Source organism: Raphanus sativus, chromosome 2 (genome assembly GCF_000801105.2).
Source record: "Raphanus sativus cultivar WK10039 chromosome 2, ASM80110v3, whole genome shotgun sequence".
NCBI classification, from domain to species: domain Eukaryota; kingdom Viridiplantae; phylum Streptophyta; class Magnoliopsida; order Brassicales; family Brassicaceae; genus Raphanus; species Raphanus sativus.
Genome location: NC_079512.1, coordinates 21,163,397 through 21,182,821, shown reverse-complemented (window position 1 = coordinate 21,182,821; position 19,425 = coordinate 21,163,397). Strand labels below are relative to the sequence as shown.

General features: G+C 37.1%; 4 protein-coding genes and 1 pseudogene across 11 annotated transcripts; 4 read left to right on the top strand and 1 right to left on the bottom strand.

Moving 5' to 3' along the window:
- Positions 1-1,476: 1,476 nt before the first annotated feature.
- On the bottom strand, positions 1,477-4,159 carry LOC108840157 (UDP-galactose/UDP-glucose transporter 5B). 4 transcript variants are annotated; one of them, XM_057002570.1, is made up of 12 exons: positions 4,003-4,159; positions 3,690-3,826; positions 3,485-3,598; positions 3,301-3,393; positions 3,136-3,201; positions 2,946-3,044; positions 2,751-2,830; positions 2,540-2,652; positions 2,338-2,426; positions 2,034-2,120; positions 1,880-1,948; positions 1,477-1,743 (listed from the first exon to the last, which is right to left on the bottom strand). In XM_057002570.1, the coding sequence occupies exons 2-12, from the start codon at positions 3,798-3,800 to the stop codon at positions 1,627-1,629; spliced, it is 1,038 nt and encodes a 345-aa protein (XP_056858550.1). In that variant the 5' UTR covers positions 3,801-3,826; positions 4,003-4,159; the 3' UTR covers positions 1,477-1,626. The 4 variants fall into 4 exon arrangements, with proteins under 4 accessions (XP_056858550.1, XP_056858551.1, XP_018468488.2 ...); XM_057002571.1 differs by having other exon boundaries at positions 3,690-3,842; positions 4,003-4,115; XM_018612986.2 differs by having other exon boundaries at positions 3,942-4,091.
- Positions 4,160-4,263: 104 nt separating this feature from the next.
- Positions 4,264-12,603, top strand: LOC108821933 (monofunctional riboflavin biosynthesis protein RIBA 3, chloroplastic). Of its 2 annotated transcripts, none has more exons than XM_057002569.1 (7): positions 4,264-4,497; positions 4,592-4,859; positions 4,941-5,162; positions 5,481-5,806; positions 5,957-6,086; positions 6,182-6,478; positions 12,225-12,603. In XM_057002569.1, the coding sequence occupies exons 1-7, from the start codon at positions 4,442-4,444 to the stop codon at positions 12,426-12,428; spliced, it is 1,503 nt and encodes a 500-aa protein (XP_056858549.1). In that variant the 5' UTR covers positions 4,264-4,441; the 3' UTR covers positions 12,429-12,603. The 2 variants fall into 2 exon arrangements, with proteins under 2 accessions (XP_056858549.1, XP_018450431.1); XM_018594929.2 differs by lacking the exon at positions 12,225-12,603 and adding an exon at positions 6,597-6,922 and having other exon boundaries at positions 4,268-4,497.
- On the top strand, positions 7,060-10,173 carry LOC108821941 (uncharacterized). The gene is made up of 2 exons (XM_018594940.2): positions 7,060-7,423; positions 9,516-10,173. Exons 1-2 carry the CDS (start codon positions 7,305-7,307, stop codon positions 10,060-10,062), a joined length of 666 nt encoding a protein of 221 aa, XP_018450442.1. The 5' UTR covers positions 7,060-7,304; the 3' UTR covers positions 10,063-10,173.
- Positions 12,604-16,214: 3,611 nt separating the features above from the next.
- Positions 16,215-17,401, top strand: LOC108837260 (uncharacterized; annotated as a pseudogene).
- LOC130507878 (uncharacterized) lies at positions 16,941-18,780 on the top strand. Of its 4 annotated transcripts, none has more exons than XM_057002577.1 (4): positions 16,941-17,239; positions 17,349-17,457; positions 18,008-18,116; positions 18,203-18,780. In XM_057002577.1, the coding sequence occupies exons 2-4, from the start codon at positions 17,402-17,404 to the stop codon at positions 18,359-18,361; spliced, it is 324 nt and encodes a 107-aa protein (XP_056858557.1). In that variant the 5' UTR covers positions 16,941-17,239; positions 17,349-17,401; the 3' UTR covers positions 18,362-18,780. The 4 variants fall into 4 exon arrangements, with proteins under 4 accessions (XP_056858557.1, XP_056858555.1, XP_056858556.1 ...); XM_057002575.1 differs by having other exon boundaries at positions 18,002-18,116; XM_057002576.1 differs by having other exon boundaries at positions 16,942-17,239; positions 17,344-17,457.
- The last annotated feature ends 645 nt before the right edge of the window (positions 18,781-19,425 follow it).

The following is a 19,425-nucleotide window of genomic DNA, read 5'->3' as shown; positions in this document are numbered from 1 at the left end:
GAGAGAGAGAGAGGAGAGAGAGAGAGAGAGAAGAGAGAGAGAGAGAGAGAGAGAGAGAGTTCCTATTAGATTAAACAATAACGATTGTTGCCTAATTTCGGTGGCAACGTTATACCCTGTAATCGAATCAGACTCTCTTAGCTTTTTGGTTTTAGTGTGAATGTTAGTGTAATGTTACATCTAGTAGGAAACTTAGAGAGTATTATGCTTCTACTTATAGCTGGTAATGCTGAATCTCTTCCTAGTGTTGTACAAAATGTAGATCAAAACCTTATGAAAGCAGATCATTCTTTCAGGTTATGGACTCAGTCTAACAGAGACAACATGCGACTGAATATCAGTTATTTTTGCTAACGTTAACAACTAACGGTAAATCATTAGAAGATATTTCTCTGAAAGCAATTGGTCTTTGGTGAACTATAGGTTCAACTAGGGATGGACGCGAGACGATTACTTGTATTTTTACGTATACTTGATACTTGTCTTGCCTAAAATGAGTAATAAAATTTTCGACTTGTATTTGCTTTGTCGGAAACGAGTACTTGTTATTTCGAGTACTTGTCCAAAAATATATTACTAGTAAGTTACTTGCCTTATTCGATTATTTACTACTTACAAATACTTATGAATTATGTGGATATATTTCTAAGTTTAAGAATTACTTGATAGATAATATTCTATCAGAGAGGGTTATGAAATTTCGTTTTGTTTATTCGAATTGATAAAAACATGAGAGTTATTTCAAATAAAATATTTGCACATAGTATAAAAGAAGAAAAAGGAATATAGTACGTTTATTTCGATATAAAATTACTGTTTACTTTTTACAACATAGAAATACCATTTTGGGACTTTGATTTTCATGGTTTGGTTATCATCTTTTCAGTAGTAAAACAAGTAAATAGTAGTATCAAGATAAGTTGTTAACTTTTTTGTGATACTTGTTATTCGCTTTGTATTTGCAAGTAACAAAATTCAATGGCTTGATACTTGACTTGGCAACGATGAATACTTAAAAAACAAGGCGAGTACGGATCGAGTAACGAGAGTAACGAATATAAGGCAAGTAAGGAGTATTTGTGCCCACGTTCAACAGGTTATTTGGTTAAAGTTAAACCCGTGAACGTTATAGACTTTATTGACTAAAAGATTATTCTTATTAGTTATTTTTCAGTTCGTGAATAAATTATTTATAGACAGTTAACCGGCTAACCTATAACTGATCACCCTTTACAACATAATTGATAAATAAGAAGGATTATCTCTCGTTTGAAGTAGTCAAGTATGAATACAAATTAAGAACTGGTCCACGTGATGTATATAAGGCTGATACTCATCGGCGTCAGCACCTTAAAACACACACACATGCAAGAGAAGAACCTTATAATAATGTTTAGGTGTTAACTAGTACAATTCTTCTCCGTTGAATAAGTCTTCTACTGGGAATCAATCCCATCTATCAGTGGCTACATCAGATGTCATCGAAACACACATGCATTATGTATATTATATAATATAATCCTACAAGCGATCCAACAAAATGAAATACATAAAAAATGAAAAATGCAGCGACTGACAATATCAAAATCCTATTCTTTATCGACTGGTGTTGAAAAGATTCGCGTCTTAAGAGCCCTCAGGCTTTTCATACTGCGGAAGCTCTGGAGGCTGAGGCCGTTGCTTTTCTGATTTCTTGTTGTTGTTCAGTAAGTTCTTAGCGTATAAAGACCCGAAAACAATGACCTGATCATCATTGAATGAACTTTGGTTAGTCAAAATATTAAAACTATAACGTTATAGTAATTGGAGTGCCTAAGCTTTTATCGAATCTAAAATGTTTCAAGTTCCGTTGCATGTACGAGAGAATCAAAAGATATACCGATCCGATACATTGCTCCCAGCTAAGCGGATGAGAGAACCAAATGCATGAGAGCATGATGCTTGCAAGCTTTAATAAGACGAATGAGAAAGGGACGTGGCGTTAGTTATTAATACGGATTAATAGGATTGAGTCAGGTTTGTTTTTTGTTTACCTGTCTCGTTGTCATGATTGCAGCAAATGTTAAAGCACCAAATGTCCTAATGGTGTAAGAAATGAAGAACTGGCTTGCTGTTGCAACCTGCACATTAGTCTCTGGTAACTTCAGTGGGAATTTAAGAGAGACAATAAAGGAAGATTGTATCATGAGATGTATGTCCTCAAAGCTTTTGGGATCATGGAATCATAGTGGTAGTACAGTCTAAAGTACCTCTGAGACTACATAAACGTAAGATAATTAAGGACAAAACATGTTATTGCAGTGACTAAGTAGAACAGTAGAGAAAACTGAAACTTACTGTGGAAAGGAGAGCGATGTCCACTAAACAATCTCTATGCCGAGAAACAAAATCTACAGCTAGTAGTAAATGGCCTTGCAGTATAAGTCCTACAAAAAAAAAAAAAAATTTTTTTTTACAAAATCACAAGTAAAGATCATGATTGACATAAGAAGATGCAACTATTGCAGTAAAGACAGCAGCAATTAAGTAAAATTCTCACCAGAGAAACTGAGAACACAAGAACAAAGTGTTGTGTAGAATATTTGGTTGTGTATCTCCATATTATACCCTTTAAAGAGTTTGTCTTGGAAAGTGCTTGTAAAGCCATCAAACCTGTTAGACAAAAATACACAATCATGATTAGTAACCAACATAATCTCAGAATGATCAACATAAACAGTGTGACGAGTAACACAGAGATAGACACATACCCGAGATAGCCAGCCATTAGGGAAACACCCCAAACAGTATTTTCCCTTCCCTTATTGTACGGACTAACATCATCTCCTGCCTACGGCTCACATGTTTGTCGTAAACAAACATCAGTACACCTTACCTTATATTGTTCATGGCAATTGTGATACTCTTAACCATAGCTAGGAACTGAGTGTAGTGCAGATTTGTACCGGGAAAAGAATGAAAACAGAGCACCCCAGGGTGACCAGAAAAGCCACTAGATAGTCAAAGCCCTTGTACTTTTTCTGCATGATGAGAGTTCCCCATACCTGTAACAGAGTCATAGAGCATAGATATAAGAAATGGTGTGCTAAACTCAAATGCATATATCGGAAAAGAGCGCAACAAGTAACAACATACCATTACTGGTATCATTTTGGCACATTTAGCTAGGGTTTGGACCGGAAAGCTCACATACTTGAGAGCCTGGAAGCATTACAGACAGATGGCAAAAAAAGCCAATAGCTATAAAAGTCGCCACAACAATTTCATAAAACTAAGAGTGGAGTTATAAGAATACCGTACCTCATATTGGCATGTTGTGGTTAAGATGTTAGTCACTGAAATAAGGCAATATTTGTAAACCGGAGCTACAGGATCCAAAACCTTCTTGCTTGCCTACAATATTTTTTTTTATAAAACAGAGTTCTTCATACTTCGGTAATTAAGTATGAATAATAAAATACAAGTTGATATTTTGCTGGTCTACCAATAAAGCACCAGCAGAAACAGCTGATGTAGTGAGCCTGTTGCAGAAAACAAGAAACAAAGAGTACTTAAAGAACTCTTTGTTCAGTCCATAAGGAACTCTCATTATCTTCTCCTACAAAACCAAAAAAGAAAAAAAAACCCACAAAGAAAGTTTAACTAGATTCCATAGAACAGAAACTGTAAGGATTCATGACACGACAGACCTGAAGAACACCATAGATGACAAGAGTAGACATAATGCCCGAAACAGCAAATACACCTTTCCATAACTTCTTCTCCTTCACTCCGTTTACTGTCTCCTCCGGCTCAGCCATGTCCCCATCCACCACCTCGATTCTTCCTGAAGAACATGAAACCTAGCTCACATTAACCAAAACACGAATCACATAATAAATACAAAGGCGTGCGAAGCTACGGTAACTACACATTTGAAGCTTAAAGATTTCTAAACTTACACGACGAACGGATACAATGCAACGACCGATCTAGTGAGATCGGAGAAACTTATGTCCCTACCTCTGAAACAGATTCTCCGGCGACTCTCCGACTAGATCCGTTTTTGCTCCACCGTCTTTTCTCTCCCTTCCTGTCCTTTCCAAAGTACAGTTCGTTGGGGGGGTTTTGTAAGGAACCGCCACGTCAGCACTCGAGTCAAGAAGGTCAATAAGACCTTCCAGACGAACTAGAGGTTTCCGTTTAAAGAAATATTTATTTAAACGTATATAAATTTTTAAACAAACGTGTGGCCCATGAGAAACTCGACTCTTGTCAGTACGATGATGATGATGTGTGATGACAGAAACGAAAAGAAAGAAGATAAGTCCTAATCCAAAACTCGTGGTGGTGATTTCGTTTCTGTTACATCCTTGTAAAATGTCTGCTTTATTTTTTTTATTTTTCCTAAATTAAGGAGACGAGAAGCAGCGCACCGATCGTTATTTTCATGTCCCAGTAGATGGATTCTGCTTTGTCTCCCCGCATCTTTTTCGGACACGGCTTCATTAGTTCAAGGTTTTGATGATAATTAACCTGTCCCCCTTTCTTATTATATATGTTGTTTGTCGTACGTGTGTTATCAAAAACAGTGGCTCTCTTACTTGTACAGGTCGCCTAGGTTTGCAGGTAGAACTAGTACTTGCTGGAGATTGGTTAACGGTTCATCTTGGGAGACAAAGGCTATTGGGAATAGTGATGGCAATGATACTCCTCTCAGAGGAACAGATGATGGGTCTTTCTTTGATCATGTTGACGCGGAGATCACGCCTGCAGAAACTGTTGATTTTTTCGTGAGTGACGCAGAAGGTGATCCTGATTGTCCTACTCAGGGCTACTCCTCTATCGAACTCGCTCTTCAATCTCTACCACAAGGCAAGGTTTGTTCAATCTTGATGAAGTCCCCATTAATGGTTTATCTGTTGTGTAGACTCGGTCTTTATTCTTTCTTTCTTGATCAGTTTGTGATCGTTGTTGACGATGAGAACGGGGACGTTGAAGGGAACCTGATCATGTCGGCAACTCTAACTAGTCCAAAAGACATAGCCTTTCTGATCAAGAATGGTTCCGGGATTGTCTCGGTTGGTATGAAGCAACAAGACCTTGGAAGATTAAACCTTACACTCATGTCACCTGAAATGGAAGACGAAGATTCCTCTGCACCAACTTTCACCATCACCGTCGTAAGCATTTTTGCAAATGGCTGTATCTGAAATTTGGGGCTATAGACATTTATTAAAAACTTTAATAATTTCCCCATAATTTGAGAGTTATTTATGTATATAACTTTAAAAATTTTGGGGCTATAGACATTTATTAAAAACTTTAATATTTTTTCCCATAATTTGAGAGTTATTTATGTATATATAACTTTTAAAAGTTTAGGGGCTAAGTCCAATGTTTCACTTGACCATGCCTACATCCAGCCATGGTTATGCAAAAACAGATATGATATGATTCTCTAGAGGGTTTCAGTTTTCTGATAAAGTTCTTGGTTACAGGATGCAAAATCAGGAACATCAACAGGAGTTTCAGCTTCAGACAGGGCCATGACGGTTCTCACGCTTGCCTCTCTTGAAGCTAAACAAGATGATTTCAGGAGACCAGGTCATGTATTCCCTCTCAAGTACAGAGACGGTGGAGTTTTGAGGAGAGCCGGTCACACCGAAGCTTCGGTTGATCTAATGATATTGGCTGGTTTACGTCCAGTCTCTGTTCTTTCAGCCATTCTTGATCAAGAAGATGGGTCAATAGCGTCTCTACCGTATATTAAAAAGCTTGCTTCGGAACATGACATTCCCATTGTATCCTTGACTGATCTAATCAGGTAAGTGAATAAGAATAAGAATATTGAAAATGTATTTAGAAGATAGATAACTTTGGCTGGATCGATTATATATAGATCGGGTTGGGATATTATATATTACTTTCAAATCGTGGGTGACCTTGTCTCTAATAAATATGATAATACTTGTAGATATCGAAGAAAGCGAGATAAGCTAGTGGAGAGAATAACCGTGTCTCGTTTGCCTACCAAATGGGGTCTTTTCCAAGCTTATTGCTATCGCTCAACACTTGATGGAGCCGAAAATATTGCCCTTGTTAAGGTACATCAAACACCACTTTGCTTTACGATCAAACTCTTGATCTGTTTTGGTTAATAAGACTAGTGTTGTGTTGTTTCTGCCTGAATCTTAACCAGGGAAACATTGGAAACGGTCAGGACATTCTGGTAAGAGTGCATTCAGAGTGCTTAACCGGAGATATTTTCGGTTCAGCAAGGTGTGACTGTGGAAACCAGTTGGAGTTAGCCATGCAGCTAATCGAGAAAGAGGGAAGAGGCGTGGTTGTGTATCTTAGGGGACACGAAGGAAGAGGCATTGGTCTTGGTCACAAGCTTAGAGCTTATAACTTGCAAGACAAAGGACATGACACTGTTCAGGCTAATCTTGAACTTGGTCTAGCCATTGATGCTCGTGAATACGGCATTGGTGCTCAGGTCAGACATTATATTTTGATTTGGTTTTGGTTTTAAAGTTATTTTTGTTCAGAGTTAGTATAAAGATAATATTATTACTTATTTCATTTGGTTTTGGAAAAATTGGTCCAAAATGTAGATGCTTAGGGACATAGGAGTGAGAACAATGAGGCTGATGACGAATAATCCGGCTAAGTTCACAGGACTGAAAGGGTACGGACTGGCCGTAGTTGGGCGTGTGCCGGTGGTGACACCAATCACCAATGAGAACAGAAGATACATGGAGACCAAACGCAAGAAGATGGGTCACATTTACATCTCTGATGATACTAATCAGCCTTTGGTTTGACCATAAGATTTTGATATTTATTTATGTTAATCGATTTAATTACATTGGCGGTACGCCTGTTTTATACACACATATAATTCAATGTAAAAGCCCAAATTTATAAATGGTCCATCAAAGCCCATCAGCAGCGCTTTTTGTGGTCTCTCGTTTGAGAGTCCCACATCGGTGAAGTAAGAGCATGATTATCGGCGTCCTAATGGGCTATTTCTTAGCATTAAAGGCTGATAATTAAATGAAAAAAACGCGAAATATAGTTGGGACGTTCCTTAATTAAAATGTTTTGATCAGCGTCCTTAGGAGGCACGTGGCTTGTTCTGGAGCGTTGATGAGAAACATTTTGGGCAAAAGAGATCAAAGGCCGAGATTGGTCTGTTCTCTCTCTTCGTTGTGTTCGGTCTGTTCTCTCTCTCGAGGCGATTCTTCTGCGCTTCTCTCTCCGTCGCGTTCTCTCTCGATGGCGCTTCCTTTGGCGTGTCTCTCCACCGGTGTTTACTCTCGATGGCGCTTCCACCGGCGTCTCTCTCCGTTCCTGTCGACGGTGAATTCGTTTGGTGTCTCTCCTTCGTCGCGTTCTCTGTCCACGGCGGTTCCAAAGCACCACGGCCGATTCGAAGAAGGTATGTAATCGTTGTCGTTTCGTTTGCATGTGTATATAAGGGAGTTAATCTATATAACTGATATAGGGTTTTGAAAACTTCTTTGGTGTAGATTAACTTGATTAACGGTGTAGATTGTGTAGATTTTGTAGATTGGTTTGGTTTGCATCCGTGAAATTGATTGTTAAATTGTGTAGATTTTGTAGATTAACGGTTTAGATTATATAGTTTCGTGTAAAATTGATTGTAAATTGTGTAAATTAAGGGTTTTATTTATCTGGATTCGTGGTAATGAAAAAGTAATGATTTTGTCAAGTGTTAAACTGATTTGCGTGTTAAACTGATAAGGCTGGTTAAACTGTTTGCTCTGGTTAAGTTGTGTATTGTACTGTCAATGCAGATGTTTAGAAAAGTGTAGCATTAGCATGTGTGTTTGAGTTTCTGCGACTGCTTCCAGTTCATATCGGTACTGGTATATACTGATAGGAGTTCATTCGTTTGAATTTGGGTGTGTTTGATGAAACTAATAGTAAGCGATTGTAAATTGTGTAGATTAAGGGTTTGCTCTGTTTCCACAGGTTGTTAATAGTAGCTCCACTTATTTAACTGATAACTTGGATTGAAAACGTATAGTCTTGAATTGTGATTGAAAACGAAATCCCCTTTATATTAAATGGAGTTGTAAAGGTAGCTTGGTCATATTTAAGTTTCGTAAAGTGTAGTCTGTGGATTGAATTTGTGCAATAAGTTGTGATTAGACTTTGGTTGTTTATGCTTAGGTAATTATGAATGTAACTTATTACAGTTTCACCTATTAAAACCAAACCATCCTTCAACCTATCCTATAATCTCATCTCCTTTCTTTCTCTCTTTGCTAAAATCTCATCTTCACTACTCTCTTCGTATTGCTATGGATTCAAGGCATCCATATAGCCAGACCTCTGGTCCATATAGCCAGGCCTCTGGTCCATATAGCTAGGCCTCTGGTTCATATAGCCAAGCCGCTGGTCCATATAGCCAGTCCTCTGGTTATGTAGGCCTCCTTCAGAGCCAAAATATCTCGTATGAGAGTTTTGCCTCTGAAATTCCTCCTTTCAGTTCACAACAAGCCGACGCTCCAACTCCACCTGTGGACCGTAGGGAGAGAAGGAAGTGGACACCAGCTGATGACGAGCTTCTAATAAGTGCATGGCTAAACACATCTAAGGATCCTATTGTGGGTAATGACCAAAAGAGCGGGACCTTCTGGGATCGAGTAAAAGATTATATTGCAGAGACTGGTCGTGACAAGAGAGCATTCCTCCATTGTAGGCAAAGGTGGCACAAGATCAATGACCTGACTAACAAGTTCTGTGGTGCACATGCGGCTGCAGAGAGACAAATGACGAGTGGCCAAAACGACAATGATGTTCTCAAGGTGGCTCATGACATCTACTTCTCTGATCAGAATTCCAAATTTACTCTTGAGCATGCGTGGTGTGTCCTGAGGTATGAGCAGAAATGGCTTAGCCTTAACCCTCCTAAACCTACTGCCAGTGGAAAGAGAAAAGTTGGTGAGACAGATTCCCAAACTTCAGCCACCAATGTTGCTGATCCTGATGTCAGGCCTGAAGGTGTGAAGGCGGCAAAAGCTAGAAGAAACAAAACTGAAGGGAAGTCTCTAGCAGACTACGCAAGCATTTGGGAAATGAAGAAGGAGGATTTGGCAACAAAGGAGAAACTATCCAAGCTGGCCATACTCGACAGTCTCATTGCGAGAAAAGACACACTGAGTGAGGCTGAAGAAGTCGTGAAGAACAAGCTGCTGGCCCTGTATTTTTGAGATTTATCTCCGTTCTTGTTACTGAGATTTATCTCAGTTGTCTTTTAATTTGTGTGTTAAGTGGTTTGTATTATCTGCTCTGTTTTCTGCTCTTTAAGTGTTTTCGGATATGTATGATTATCTCCTAAGTGATTCTGATATGTATGATTGTATTTCCTGGTTGCTTTTTAATCTTAATATGAATGCACTTATGTTTGATTTTTTTAACTCAACAGTCTATGTATGATTATCTCCAAAGTATGATTCAAATTGTAACTTGTTGCTGGTTTTATTATACATGGGACGTTACAGCTATAGCCAGCCCTCTCAATCTGAGGACTTTGGAGGGGATGGGGAGGACAGTGGGTACAGCGAAATAGAAGCTCTGATTCAAATGAACCAGGCTGAGTTAAGCAACATCAATGGTGAGGAACTTTTCAGGTACATGGAGGGTGAGGAGCAAGTGTACCCGCCGCAACCGGAGGTGGAGTTCGGATTTCCTCAAATATGCTATTGTGGTAGTCAACCGCAGATCGCAACATGTTACAGGAGAACCGATCCAGGTAGAAGATTCTACACATGTCGTAATAAGGATGATGGCGACTGCCATGTGTGGAAGTGGTGGGCTGACGCTGTTATGGAGGAGATGAGAGCACTAGCTGGAGAAACACTTCAGTTAACTCAAAAGGTTGATTCTCTTAACTTCTCGAGTGACCATGAGACTGAGGAGAAGCTTCTTAGGATAGAGAAAATGGTTGAGGAGTTGGCGCATAAAAATTCAGGCATTAGCTTTGAAACATTTGTTGCGGTTATGGTTATTGTCTTTATTTTCCTAGGTATCGGGCTGTTGTTTATCTGAATGGGGATGTTGTTCTGAATGGGGATGTTGTTTTAATTATGTGTAATGACTAACTCTCTGTATTGTGTTTCTGTAATGACCTTTATGATAGTGTTATGTTTTAAGTGTTTATGTCTTAATGTCTTTAAGTGGTTATGTGTAGTGGTCGTGATCGTCACAAGATGTCAAAATGAGTCACAAGATGTACTAACAAACTCAAAAACTATCACAATATGTCAAAATGAGTCACAAGATGTACTAACAAAATCAAAAGTTCTCACAAGATGTCATAAAGAGTCACAAGATTTTTTTTAAAAGTGTCACAACTTGTGCTCGTGACTCCGTTCATTGGCCTATAAAATTGAGAAACATATTCTCATAACAATTACAAATCATCTTTCTTCTTCTCCTACTCAAAACATTTCCTTCCTTACAAATCATCTTTCCTTCTCATATTCATTCAAAATGGCTGGATCATCACATTATCATTTTTACAACAGAAATGAGGTTGATGCATTTGGTTCCATGTTTGATGAATTTGATGAAATTTTTGAAACCCCTGATATTATACCCCCTCAACCAAAAGAGCGAAAACAACGTATTTTTATCGAGAGAAATCGGGAAGCAGCCCACAATAAACTCTGGAATGATTATTTTAGTGAAACTCCAACATATGGGGACTCATTATTCCGGCGCCGGTTTCGGATGAACAAACCATTATACATGGGTATTGTGCATCGTCTCTCTACAGAAGTACCGTATTTTCAACCAAAAGTTGATGCAGCGGGCCGGTCTGGTGTATCTCCACTACAAAAATGTACTGCAGCAATTCGTCAATTGGCATACGGTGGTGGGTCTGATACAGTTGACGAATATGTACGACTTGGTGAAACAACAGCTCGAAAATGTTTGCACCAGTTTACCGCCGCAATAATCAACTTGTATGGCGATCAATATCTAAGACGTCCCACACCGGAGGATCTTCAACGACTACTATATTATGGAGAAGAACGTGGCTTTGCAGGCATGGTTGGAAGCATCGACTGTATGCATTGGGAGTGGAAGAATTGTCCCAGCTCTTGGAAAGGAATGTATTCACGTGGAACCGATAAACCAACACTTGTCCTGGAGGCCGTAGCTTCTCATGATCTCTGGATATGGCACGCCTTTTTCGGAGCTCCAAGTACAATGAACGATCTTAATATTCTTGATCGGTCACCTGTTTTTGATGAAATTATTAACGGAAAAGCTCCGCAAGTCAACTACTACGTCAACGGAACAGAGTATCATTTGGCTTACTATCTCACAGATGGTATTTATCCGAAATGGGCTACTTTTATTCAATCTATCCGACTACCACAAGGTCCGAAAGCCTCTTTTTTGCTAAAAAACAAGAATCGGTGCGAAAAGATGTGGAGCGGGCCTTTGGAGTTCTGCAAGCTAGATTCGACGTTGTTAAAAATCCATCTAATTTATGGGATAAAAAATAGCAAATATTATGAAAGCATGTATTATACTCCATAACTAGGTTGAGATCCGCGCCCTGCGCGGGGTGAAACTATACAATTAAAAAAAAAATATTACATTTGACTTTAAAATTTTAATTTAGATTTTGGTTTAGATTTTAATAATCAGTTTATTAGAAACGACCAATATTAAAAGCATTTACAATATTGAAATAAGTTTTGGGGTAAAGAATTAATAAATGTTAAGTGTAACATAAATTATAATGAAAAATAATTTAAAGTATATAATACATTACACATTTTACAATTTTCAAAACTAAACATGAAATATATGGACCAAAGTGAAAACGATTATTTGTAAAACTATAAACATTGTGATGAGCCCAAAGTCGTGTTTGAACTGATGGGCTTCATAAACAAAACCCAATAACTGACATGTGCGAAAACGAATGTCTCATTATTGTTTCACGGTATTTGAATAGAGAAAAAGCATATCGTCATCCTCATATTTTTCGGTTTAATAAAAAAGAATGCAAAAGAGGATCAGGGTTGTCGTTGTTCTTCAATCGATAGAACATAAATATTAATTGTACCAGTTTTCAAAGAAGATAAATGTTGTACTCTCACCGATTAGTACATATGAGATTTGATTATTCCTTATTTGTCTTCTTTTGGTTTGATTCTCAATTTATTTATAGGCGATCAAAATTGTTGCAGATCATGGTGGATCTCGGTGACTGGGCCTGGATGACGGCGGAGACGACTTCCTTGAATGATGTTGTGGGGTGGTTGAGCCATTACCCGATGCTCGCGCGTCTCCTCTGTAGAGTCGATTTGAGACTCCTCCTAATCTTCTCCCGAAACGACATCATCTTGTGCTTGACGGTTCTGCTTCCCAACAATCTAATTGGTGGTCACTGATTATTACAGGTAATAATGGAACTTAGAAACCAATCAAATATACTTCATTCATCAAGTAATGATAATATAGTTTGCTGTAAAAAATAGGCAGGTAGAATATTAAGGAGATGCTTTTGTGATAGTACGATCAGTTTGTCAATTTGAAATCACTTTAATATAATAATAACTAAACGACTGATTGAGCAAAAAAATAAAATTGAGAAAACAATTGAATCTTTCTTCACGTAACTTGACGGGTGAACAAAGCTTAATTCAAGGAAATACTCAATGATAAGATAAAATAAAAATGTTTAACAGAAAAGAAATAAACTGCTGGAAATAGTAGAAATAACAATAGAAGCCTCTGAAAGATGTTTACAGAGATGTCTTCAGAAAGCAGTGTTTAGAATCCTCATAAGATAAAATAAAAGAAAGAAAAAAAACTAATCAAAAATTATTTAATATTTTAAAGCGGATAGACTTGTGCTCCTTTATATGGCCATTAGAGCATCATTATTGGTGGGCAGAGACAAAGCCCTTAACTTTTTTTTTTCTTTTGGTCACTAAAACTTAAGGGCAGATAAGGGCAGCCCTTATCTAAGAGCTTTTCCCCCATTATTTGCATCGGTCCCCTCCCCCTTTCCCTTAAGGCCTGCCCCTTTACCTCTTCCCAAGGGCCTGTATTTTTTGAACATCTTCAGGGTCACATAATTTTAGAAATCTGTTCAATGTTAGTCACATTCCTGAAGCCACCTTTGCATATAAAAAAAAATTCTTTAGATTGATTAACAAATTAATTTTATATATGATACATAATCACTCTGTAAGAAATCGGTCAGTAAGTTACCTTCTCTCCAATCAATTCGCCAGAACTGTAAAACACAAAGTACAACATAAGCATCATTAGAGGTCTAGAAATCATGTAACTGTTGAGCAATAGTTCTATAGGCCACACACTTGATCTGTGTGAACCTGCAAATAGTATAATAATGGGTTTTAGTTAGTATTCAATCTAAGTTAGTACTCGAGCCTTGTACAAAAAGATGAATAAGAATACATACTGCATATTAATCAACGAAAACTGAATTCTGCTGTTCATTGTTTACGCTTTGCACTGAACATGAGTTTTAGAGATGATACTGACTTTAGAATGCATATTTCCTCTAGATGTAGACTCTTATATATACCCATAACAGTACACATTTAGTAATTAATGAATAATATACGACTCATAAATCACTCAATCTTGATATCATATTTACATCAATATTTAATTTATATCAATTATGGTTGATTTTGATATGACATACGTGTAAAATAGTTGTCCTTTCTATAAATGTGTGATTAGCCCAATACCTGCAATCTACCATAATCATGAGAATAAAGTGATTGTGACGAAATGATTATAGGGATATCTAATTTCGGATCCTATATAAATATCATTAAAATTCATTCAAATCCTATATAATTACGTATAGTCAGTGAGGTGAGAATATAGAAAGTGTTATTATTGTACAAATCACGAGACACTGATTACATGAAGTTTCTATACCTAAGCATTCGTTTGATTGTCACGTATTCATTTGACACAAATCACGGGACCCTAATTACGTGAACTCTGAATATTTATTTTGAATTTTAAATTCGAAACTATTTATTATACAAAAAAATGTTCTTGGTTCATCTCTAATGTGATGCATTAAAGAAATTTCATTTAAATTTATATTTGAAATTGAAATTAGAAACTGTATATTATACCAAAAAAACACATCTTGGTTCATCTCTAATGTCATGCACGTAAGTAATATTATTTGAAAACAATATAATAAAATTCGACACTGTATATAATATAAAACTACAAAACAAATTAATGTTGGATTTACAAAAAAAAAACAGAACAAAGTCATTTATTCGAATTTGGATTTTTTTAAAAAAGTTCTAAATTGATAACACAGATGAATCTCTAATCAGGCTTCTTGTGTTAACCAATCGGTTTACAATGAATTTATTACAGGGAGGCGAGTAATATCCGAAATATAAGCGGATCATGCTTTATACTTAATCTTAAAATATATATGACTTAACTTACCAATGGCAGAAGCTGTAATATATCTAGTTTACAAAGGGTTTTTTAAAAACAGGGCTGAGAAGGATTCTCAGAGCGACACGTCGTCATTATGGCAATCAAGTAAATAAGTATCAATTTTAAGGTTACTCTTGTTTTTTGCTTCTGTTTTAATATTAAGGGGATATGATTGTCGAAGATGAACGCGGATCATACACTCTCTGTAACATTTCAGAATTTAATGAAGGAGAAGGAGACGGAGAACTTGAAGGTGTCGAGCGTTCATATTCCGTCGATGTGGTTTCAATTATCGATAATACAATTGATCCTCGGAAAAAAATAAAAGATAAACAAGCCCATCAACGATTAAAAAGAGATTTGGTTGAAAATATTTGGGATAAATTTGGACATCTTCCAAATAACTAATAATTTATAGTTTGTAATGTTTATTTTTTATTATGATGTTTCTCATGTTTTTTCATTATCATGTTTGTAATGTTTTTTTTCCTCGGCTACTAATGTTTTTTTATTATGATGTTTCTACTGTTTTTTAAAATATGTTTGTAATGTTTTTATTTTAAATTTCTATTTAATATATCATTATTTCTTAAAATATATCATTAATTAACTTAAGGACTCATCATCAAGTCCCACCAATAATCTGTGTTTAAGGAATGTCCTTACCAAATTATCTTAGGACAAACAAACAATTAAATAAGCTAAGGACTCATCATTAGGACAAACCAATAATGATGCTTTAAGAGCATCTGCAAAGGAGGATTTAACCAATCCTTAGCGCGATAACATAGGTTAATTTGATTAAAATAATAATAGATATGCTCGATTACGGAAGGATTGATCCTTGAACAAGGATTAGAAGGATCAAGTCCTTGTGTACGTGAGTCCAACCATAACGAGTAGGCAGTTCGCAGCTGAAGAGACTTACTCTGAGAAGCAACAATTCTCGACCAAATTGAAGAATCGTACAAGCACTGACTCTACTGTGACAGTGTCAAGCTCTGAAATCAGTCATGAATGCTGTTCTCAGATTGGAAATGAAATGCCTTCTGTGCGTAAACAACTCTCAGATATTGAGAATAAGCAGTCCCGGCTGCTAGATCAGCTACAGGTTAGTGGATATTCTCTCACAATCTATTGTCTTTTCCTTTGTATTTTGAAGATGCAAGTACTCAGAACACCTTTGTATTTAGATTTTTGACACAATGAGTGCAAACTAATTTGTTGTTCTCCTGCTTTTATAGGTCTTTTCGACAGGAATAATGAACAACTTTTTGGCTCTTCAATCTAAGGTGGTAAGCTTAGAGTATGCAGGAAAATGTTGTTATGTGTTTTGTTAGGGCCAGGGAAGAACACGTGATGATTTAAAAATGCACGTGAGACTTTAAAGGGCCCATATTTATTTCTTTTTGTAACACAAGACCTCCATATTAAACAAGATTTTGAAATGGACCTCAAATATTTAGGACATTTTTTTACTATAGCACCGGGTCTGACATAAGTTTGAGCCGGGTCTGGTTAGGGGGACACACGGCGGAGATGTTGAGTCTCCTCTCTGTTTTGCGCATGGACAGATTTACCCACTGGTTTTACATTGCTGCGGCTACTGATAACACGAGTCTCCACAAAGCTCGTTCCTTTGACGACTCTCTAGCTCCTCACACGGTATATTTAGTTATATGCTTAATGTTATTGAATGATGCGAAGGATTAGTATATCTTGATATGGATGTGGATATAGGCTGCTTGCTGTTAAGGAAGCCCTCCTTACAGTTCACGCAAATTTACCGGAGTAGAGAAGTTGGTCAGTCTTATGTGACTTCTATTTGGACTACCATTCTTGCCACTGTTCACGCTCTCTGGCTAATGATCCGGATCAGACCCCAAGTGGTATAGTTTCTATTTCATTGCCTTCATATGCTTGATAGTTGATAACACCAAATGTGGTTGATGTTTTTCAGATTCTTTGTAATGGTCCTGGGACATGCATTCCTCTGTGTGTCACCGCTTTCTTGTTCAAGGTATACACATTTCTGAAATCTATCACTTTTCTTTTTGGAGAACCTTTAGAATTTTCACGAATTGCTGTTTCTTATTTGTTTGCAGGTCCTGGGAATCAGATGGTCATCGATCTTTTATGTTGAGAGTGTAGCAAGAGTTAAGAAGCTCTCGTTAAGTAGGTGGATTGCTGCTTTACAAGTTGAGGCTAGCTGATCACTTCTTTGTTCAATGGCCGGTCATATTATTAAATTAGTCAAATATATTACGTTAAGTTATTTTTATAAAAACAATATATAATAAAAATTGTTATTCAATATCTTATACTATAAAGAAGAGTCACTCTCTCTTTAGAGAGTGCCACGTCAACAATTCAAAGTATCAGGTGGCGACACGTGTCTAAACGCAAAGCCATACCGCGTTTCATTTAAATCTGGTTTCGTGGATTTTAATTTGTTCTGCGCTTCACATTTGTTTAATTTGGCTAGCCCATCAATTTTTTATCCAGTGTAATGCGTGTCTGGGGTCGTTTTGTTTTACGATTTCACTTTTCAGTTTAGGTTTCATCTCCCATCATCGATGTCGATACAGAACCAGCGTTTCCCTCCGATCTTTCACCTTCTTCATGTCTGATGCGATATTAGACCAGTAACCGAATTCTGACATAAATCCCTCCATCAATTGAGCACCCATGCTCTATATTCAATGCGTTTCCTGGGACAGCAAGTCGGTGAAAGTTCTACTATAAAAAGGTATGATTTCCTGCTTTTAGAATCATCCTCTCCTTCGTTTTAATCTAAACAATATAAAAGTGTGAGTTATGGTTAAAGCTTTGGTCTTCCTCTCTGATTTATAGAACAGCCGCTCTTCCTCCACCGTTCAAGTTCGCCTGCTCCGTTTCTGGGAGGCCATGAATGTACAGCCTGGTGGAGATCTCATGGGAGTCGACATTTTCCTTCTTGATTATCAGGTTATTTATTTAACTATTTTAGTTCATAGTTTCTGTTGTAGATTTTTAGTATATGATTTGATTAGTATCTCCGTCTAAAATCCATATACATCTCCACCTTCTTGATTCCAGAGTTTTATTTCTCATAGTGTTTGGAGTTTCTGTTGTAGATTTGTTTTGAGTTTCTGTCGTCCATTTTTTTGTTCATAGTTTGATTAATATCTCCGGTTAAATACTATGCACATCTCCACCTTGATTCCAGATCGTAATTCTCGATTGTGTTAGTTTTTATGATTGTAAAAAAAATTGATTGTGTTTTTTATGATTGCTATTTAACAAAAACAATTGATTTTCATAGTTCGATCTTTGTTGATGTTCATAGTTTGATGTTTTTTTTAAAAGATGTTCCTATTTTATAAATGTCCATGGTTTAGCTAGGAATCTCTCAAATTTGTTGTTTATTCAAAGTTAGTGTGCTCCGGTATTTTCTACCTCTCAGCAGCACATATACTTCAATTACCATGCAGTGACCTTTGAGCTTTGATACATCTTCCCTGTTTGCTAGATACAGTGTCGAGATGTCTGTTGCAGAAGAGACTGGTGAAGGGTTGTTTGTTTGCTTCGTTGGGGTTATGAAGAAGCTCCATAACATGAAGGCCTATGAGGCTGGCCATCTCTTGGTATGATCTTCATAAACTGTCGTCCATTCTCTATGTTGACTGTTGACTACTTATTCATTCAGTCACGTTCATCCAATTTAACGCAGGCTGGTGATGGTGCCAACCCGGAGGAAACTGAGGTCCCTCCTTTTGTTAAAGACATGGAGGGAAAAACATACAAGTTCCAGGTGAGAGTGAGCGCATACAATTTCACAGCGAATCAATCATCAGACCTTCACCATCTCCCGCATAATCAGCGAGGGTGACCGTTTGCCACCTCCTGAATTTATTGACGACGTAAGCTTTTTCCAGTAACGTCTCTGCTTTGTATTTCATATGTATATGATTTTATTTGATTTGATTGGGGGGGGGGGTAACGATGACGATGGAGATAACAACCACGGTGGCAACTCAGTGCCTGTTAAGGCGGAAGCTGGTGGTAGTAGCAATGTTGATGGAGCTGTTGGGAAGGTGAAGAAAGCACGCAAGGGCTAGATGAGGCCGATTGATGTTGAGGATGCTGTTTTCCAGCTTTTTCAATGAATAAGTTGTTTTGTTTGGCTATCTTTTTTTCTCTGTTTTTTTCGGTCTTCATGAACAAGTTTTCGTGTTTTGATTTTCGCTTTTCGAAGCTTCTAATTTGTATTATTACTTATCAGTTATAAAATCTATTCCATCTCAGAAATTTTTGGCATTAAGTTATATGCTTTCAAAATTAGCAAAAATATAGATTTAAAATCTATCCAGAGGATCTGCATGCTAAAAAGAATTGAAGGTGCAGACGGTCTTGAAAATGATAATCTGATCATAGCAATCAACCCATCCCGAAGATCCGTTAGCGTCGCAGGTCTTTGTTTCTGCTTTCATTTTACAGTTTCTGCTTTTGTTGAACTATGATTGTTCCCAATTCCTTTAATTAACTATTAACTGATCTTCAATTGAGTGTCCACTAAAAACTAAGTTCATACACAGTCAGCTCTTAGTATACTGTCATCAACGCAAGTTAAAATCGTAACGTCCGCAACACACGTCCTCGCCGAACAGCATGAGCCCATAATATACAAACATCAAGTACCACAAACCAGACATCTAATCTCTGACCATACTATACAACAAGTTCTCCCCAGAGACAAACATTAAATACACTAATAATAAGAACACTTAAACACACGAACAACAAACACAAAATAAAGTATGACAGATAACAATTCATTAGTGATTATGACCAATTATAGCATCCACATACATTTTAGAGAAACACATGTATTAGTTTTTATTTATTAAGTTTCATAATAAATTTATAACAATACTCTCAAAATCTTTGCAAAAA

Coding starts and splice junctions, on each gene's coding strand:
- LOC108840157 (XM_057002570.1), bottom strand. CDS start 3,800: ATGGCTGAGCCGGAGGAGACAGTAAACGGAGTGAAGGAGAAGAAGTTA. Junction 3,202..3,300: donor CCACAACATGCCAATATGAG/GTACGGTATTCT, acceptor TAATGCTTCCAG/GCTCTCAAGTATGTGAGCTT. Junction 1,744..1,879: donor GGGAGCAATGTATCGGATCG/GTATATCTTTTG, acceptor AATGATGATCAG/GTCATTGTTTTCGGGTCTTT.
- LOC108821933 (XM_018594929.2), top strand. CDS start 4,442: ATGGATTCTGCTTTGTCTCCCCGCATCTTTTTCGGACACGGCTTCATT. Junction 5,163..5,480: donor CAACTTTCACCATCACCGTC/GTAAGCATTTTT, acceptor TCTTGGTTACAG/GATGCAAAATCAGGAACATC. Junction 6,479..6,596: donor AATACGGCATTGGTGCTCAG/GTCAGACATTAT, acceptor TCCAAAATGTAG/ATGCTTAGGGACATAGGAGT.
- LOC108821941 (XM_018594940.2), top strand. CDS start 7,305: ATGGCGCTTCCACCGGCGTCTCTCTCCGTTCCTGTCGACGGTGAATTC. Junction 7,424..9,515: donor CCACGGCCGATTCGAAGAAG/GTATGTAATCGT, acceptor GGGACGTTACAG/CTATAGCCAGCCCTCTCAAT.
- LOC130507878 (XM_057002575.1), top strand. CDS start 17,402: ATGTACAGCCTGGTGGAGATCTCATGGGAGTCGACATTTTCCTTCTTG. Junction 17,458..18,001: donor TTTTCCTTCTTGATTATCAG/GTTATTTATTTA, acceptor CCTGTTTGCTAG/ATACAGTGTCGAGATGTCTG. Junction 18,117..18,202: donor ATGAGGCTGGCCATCTCTTG/GTATGATCTTCA, acceptor AATTTAACGCAG/GCTGGTGATGGTGCCAACCC.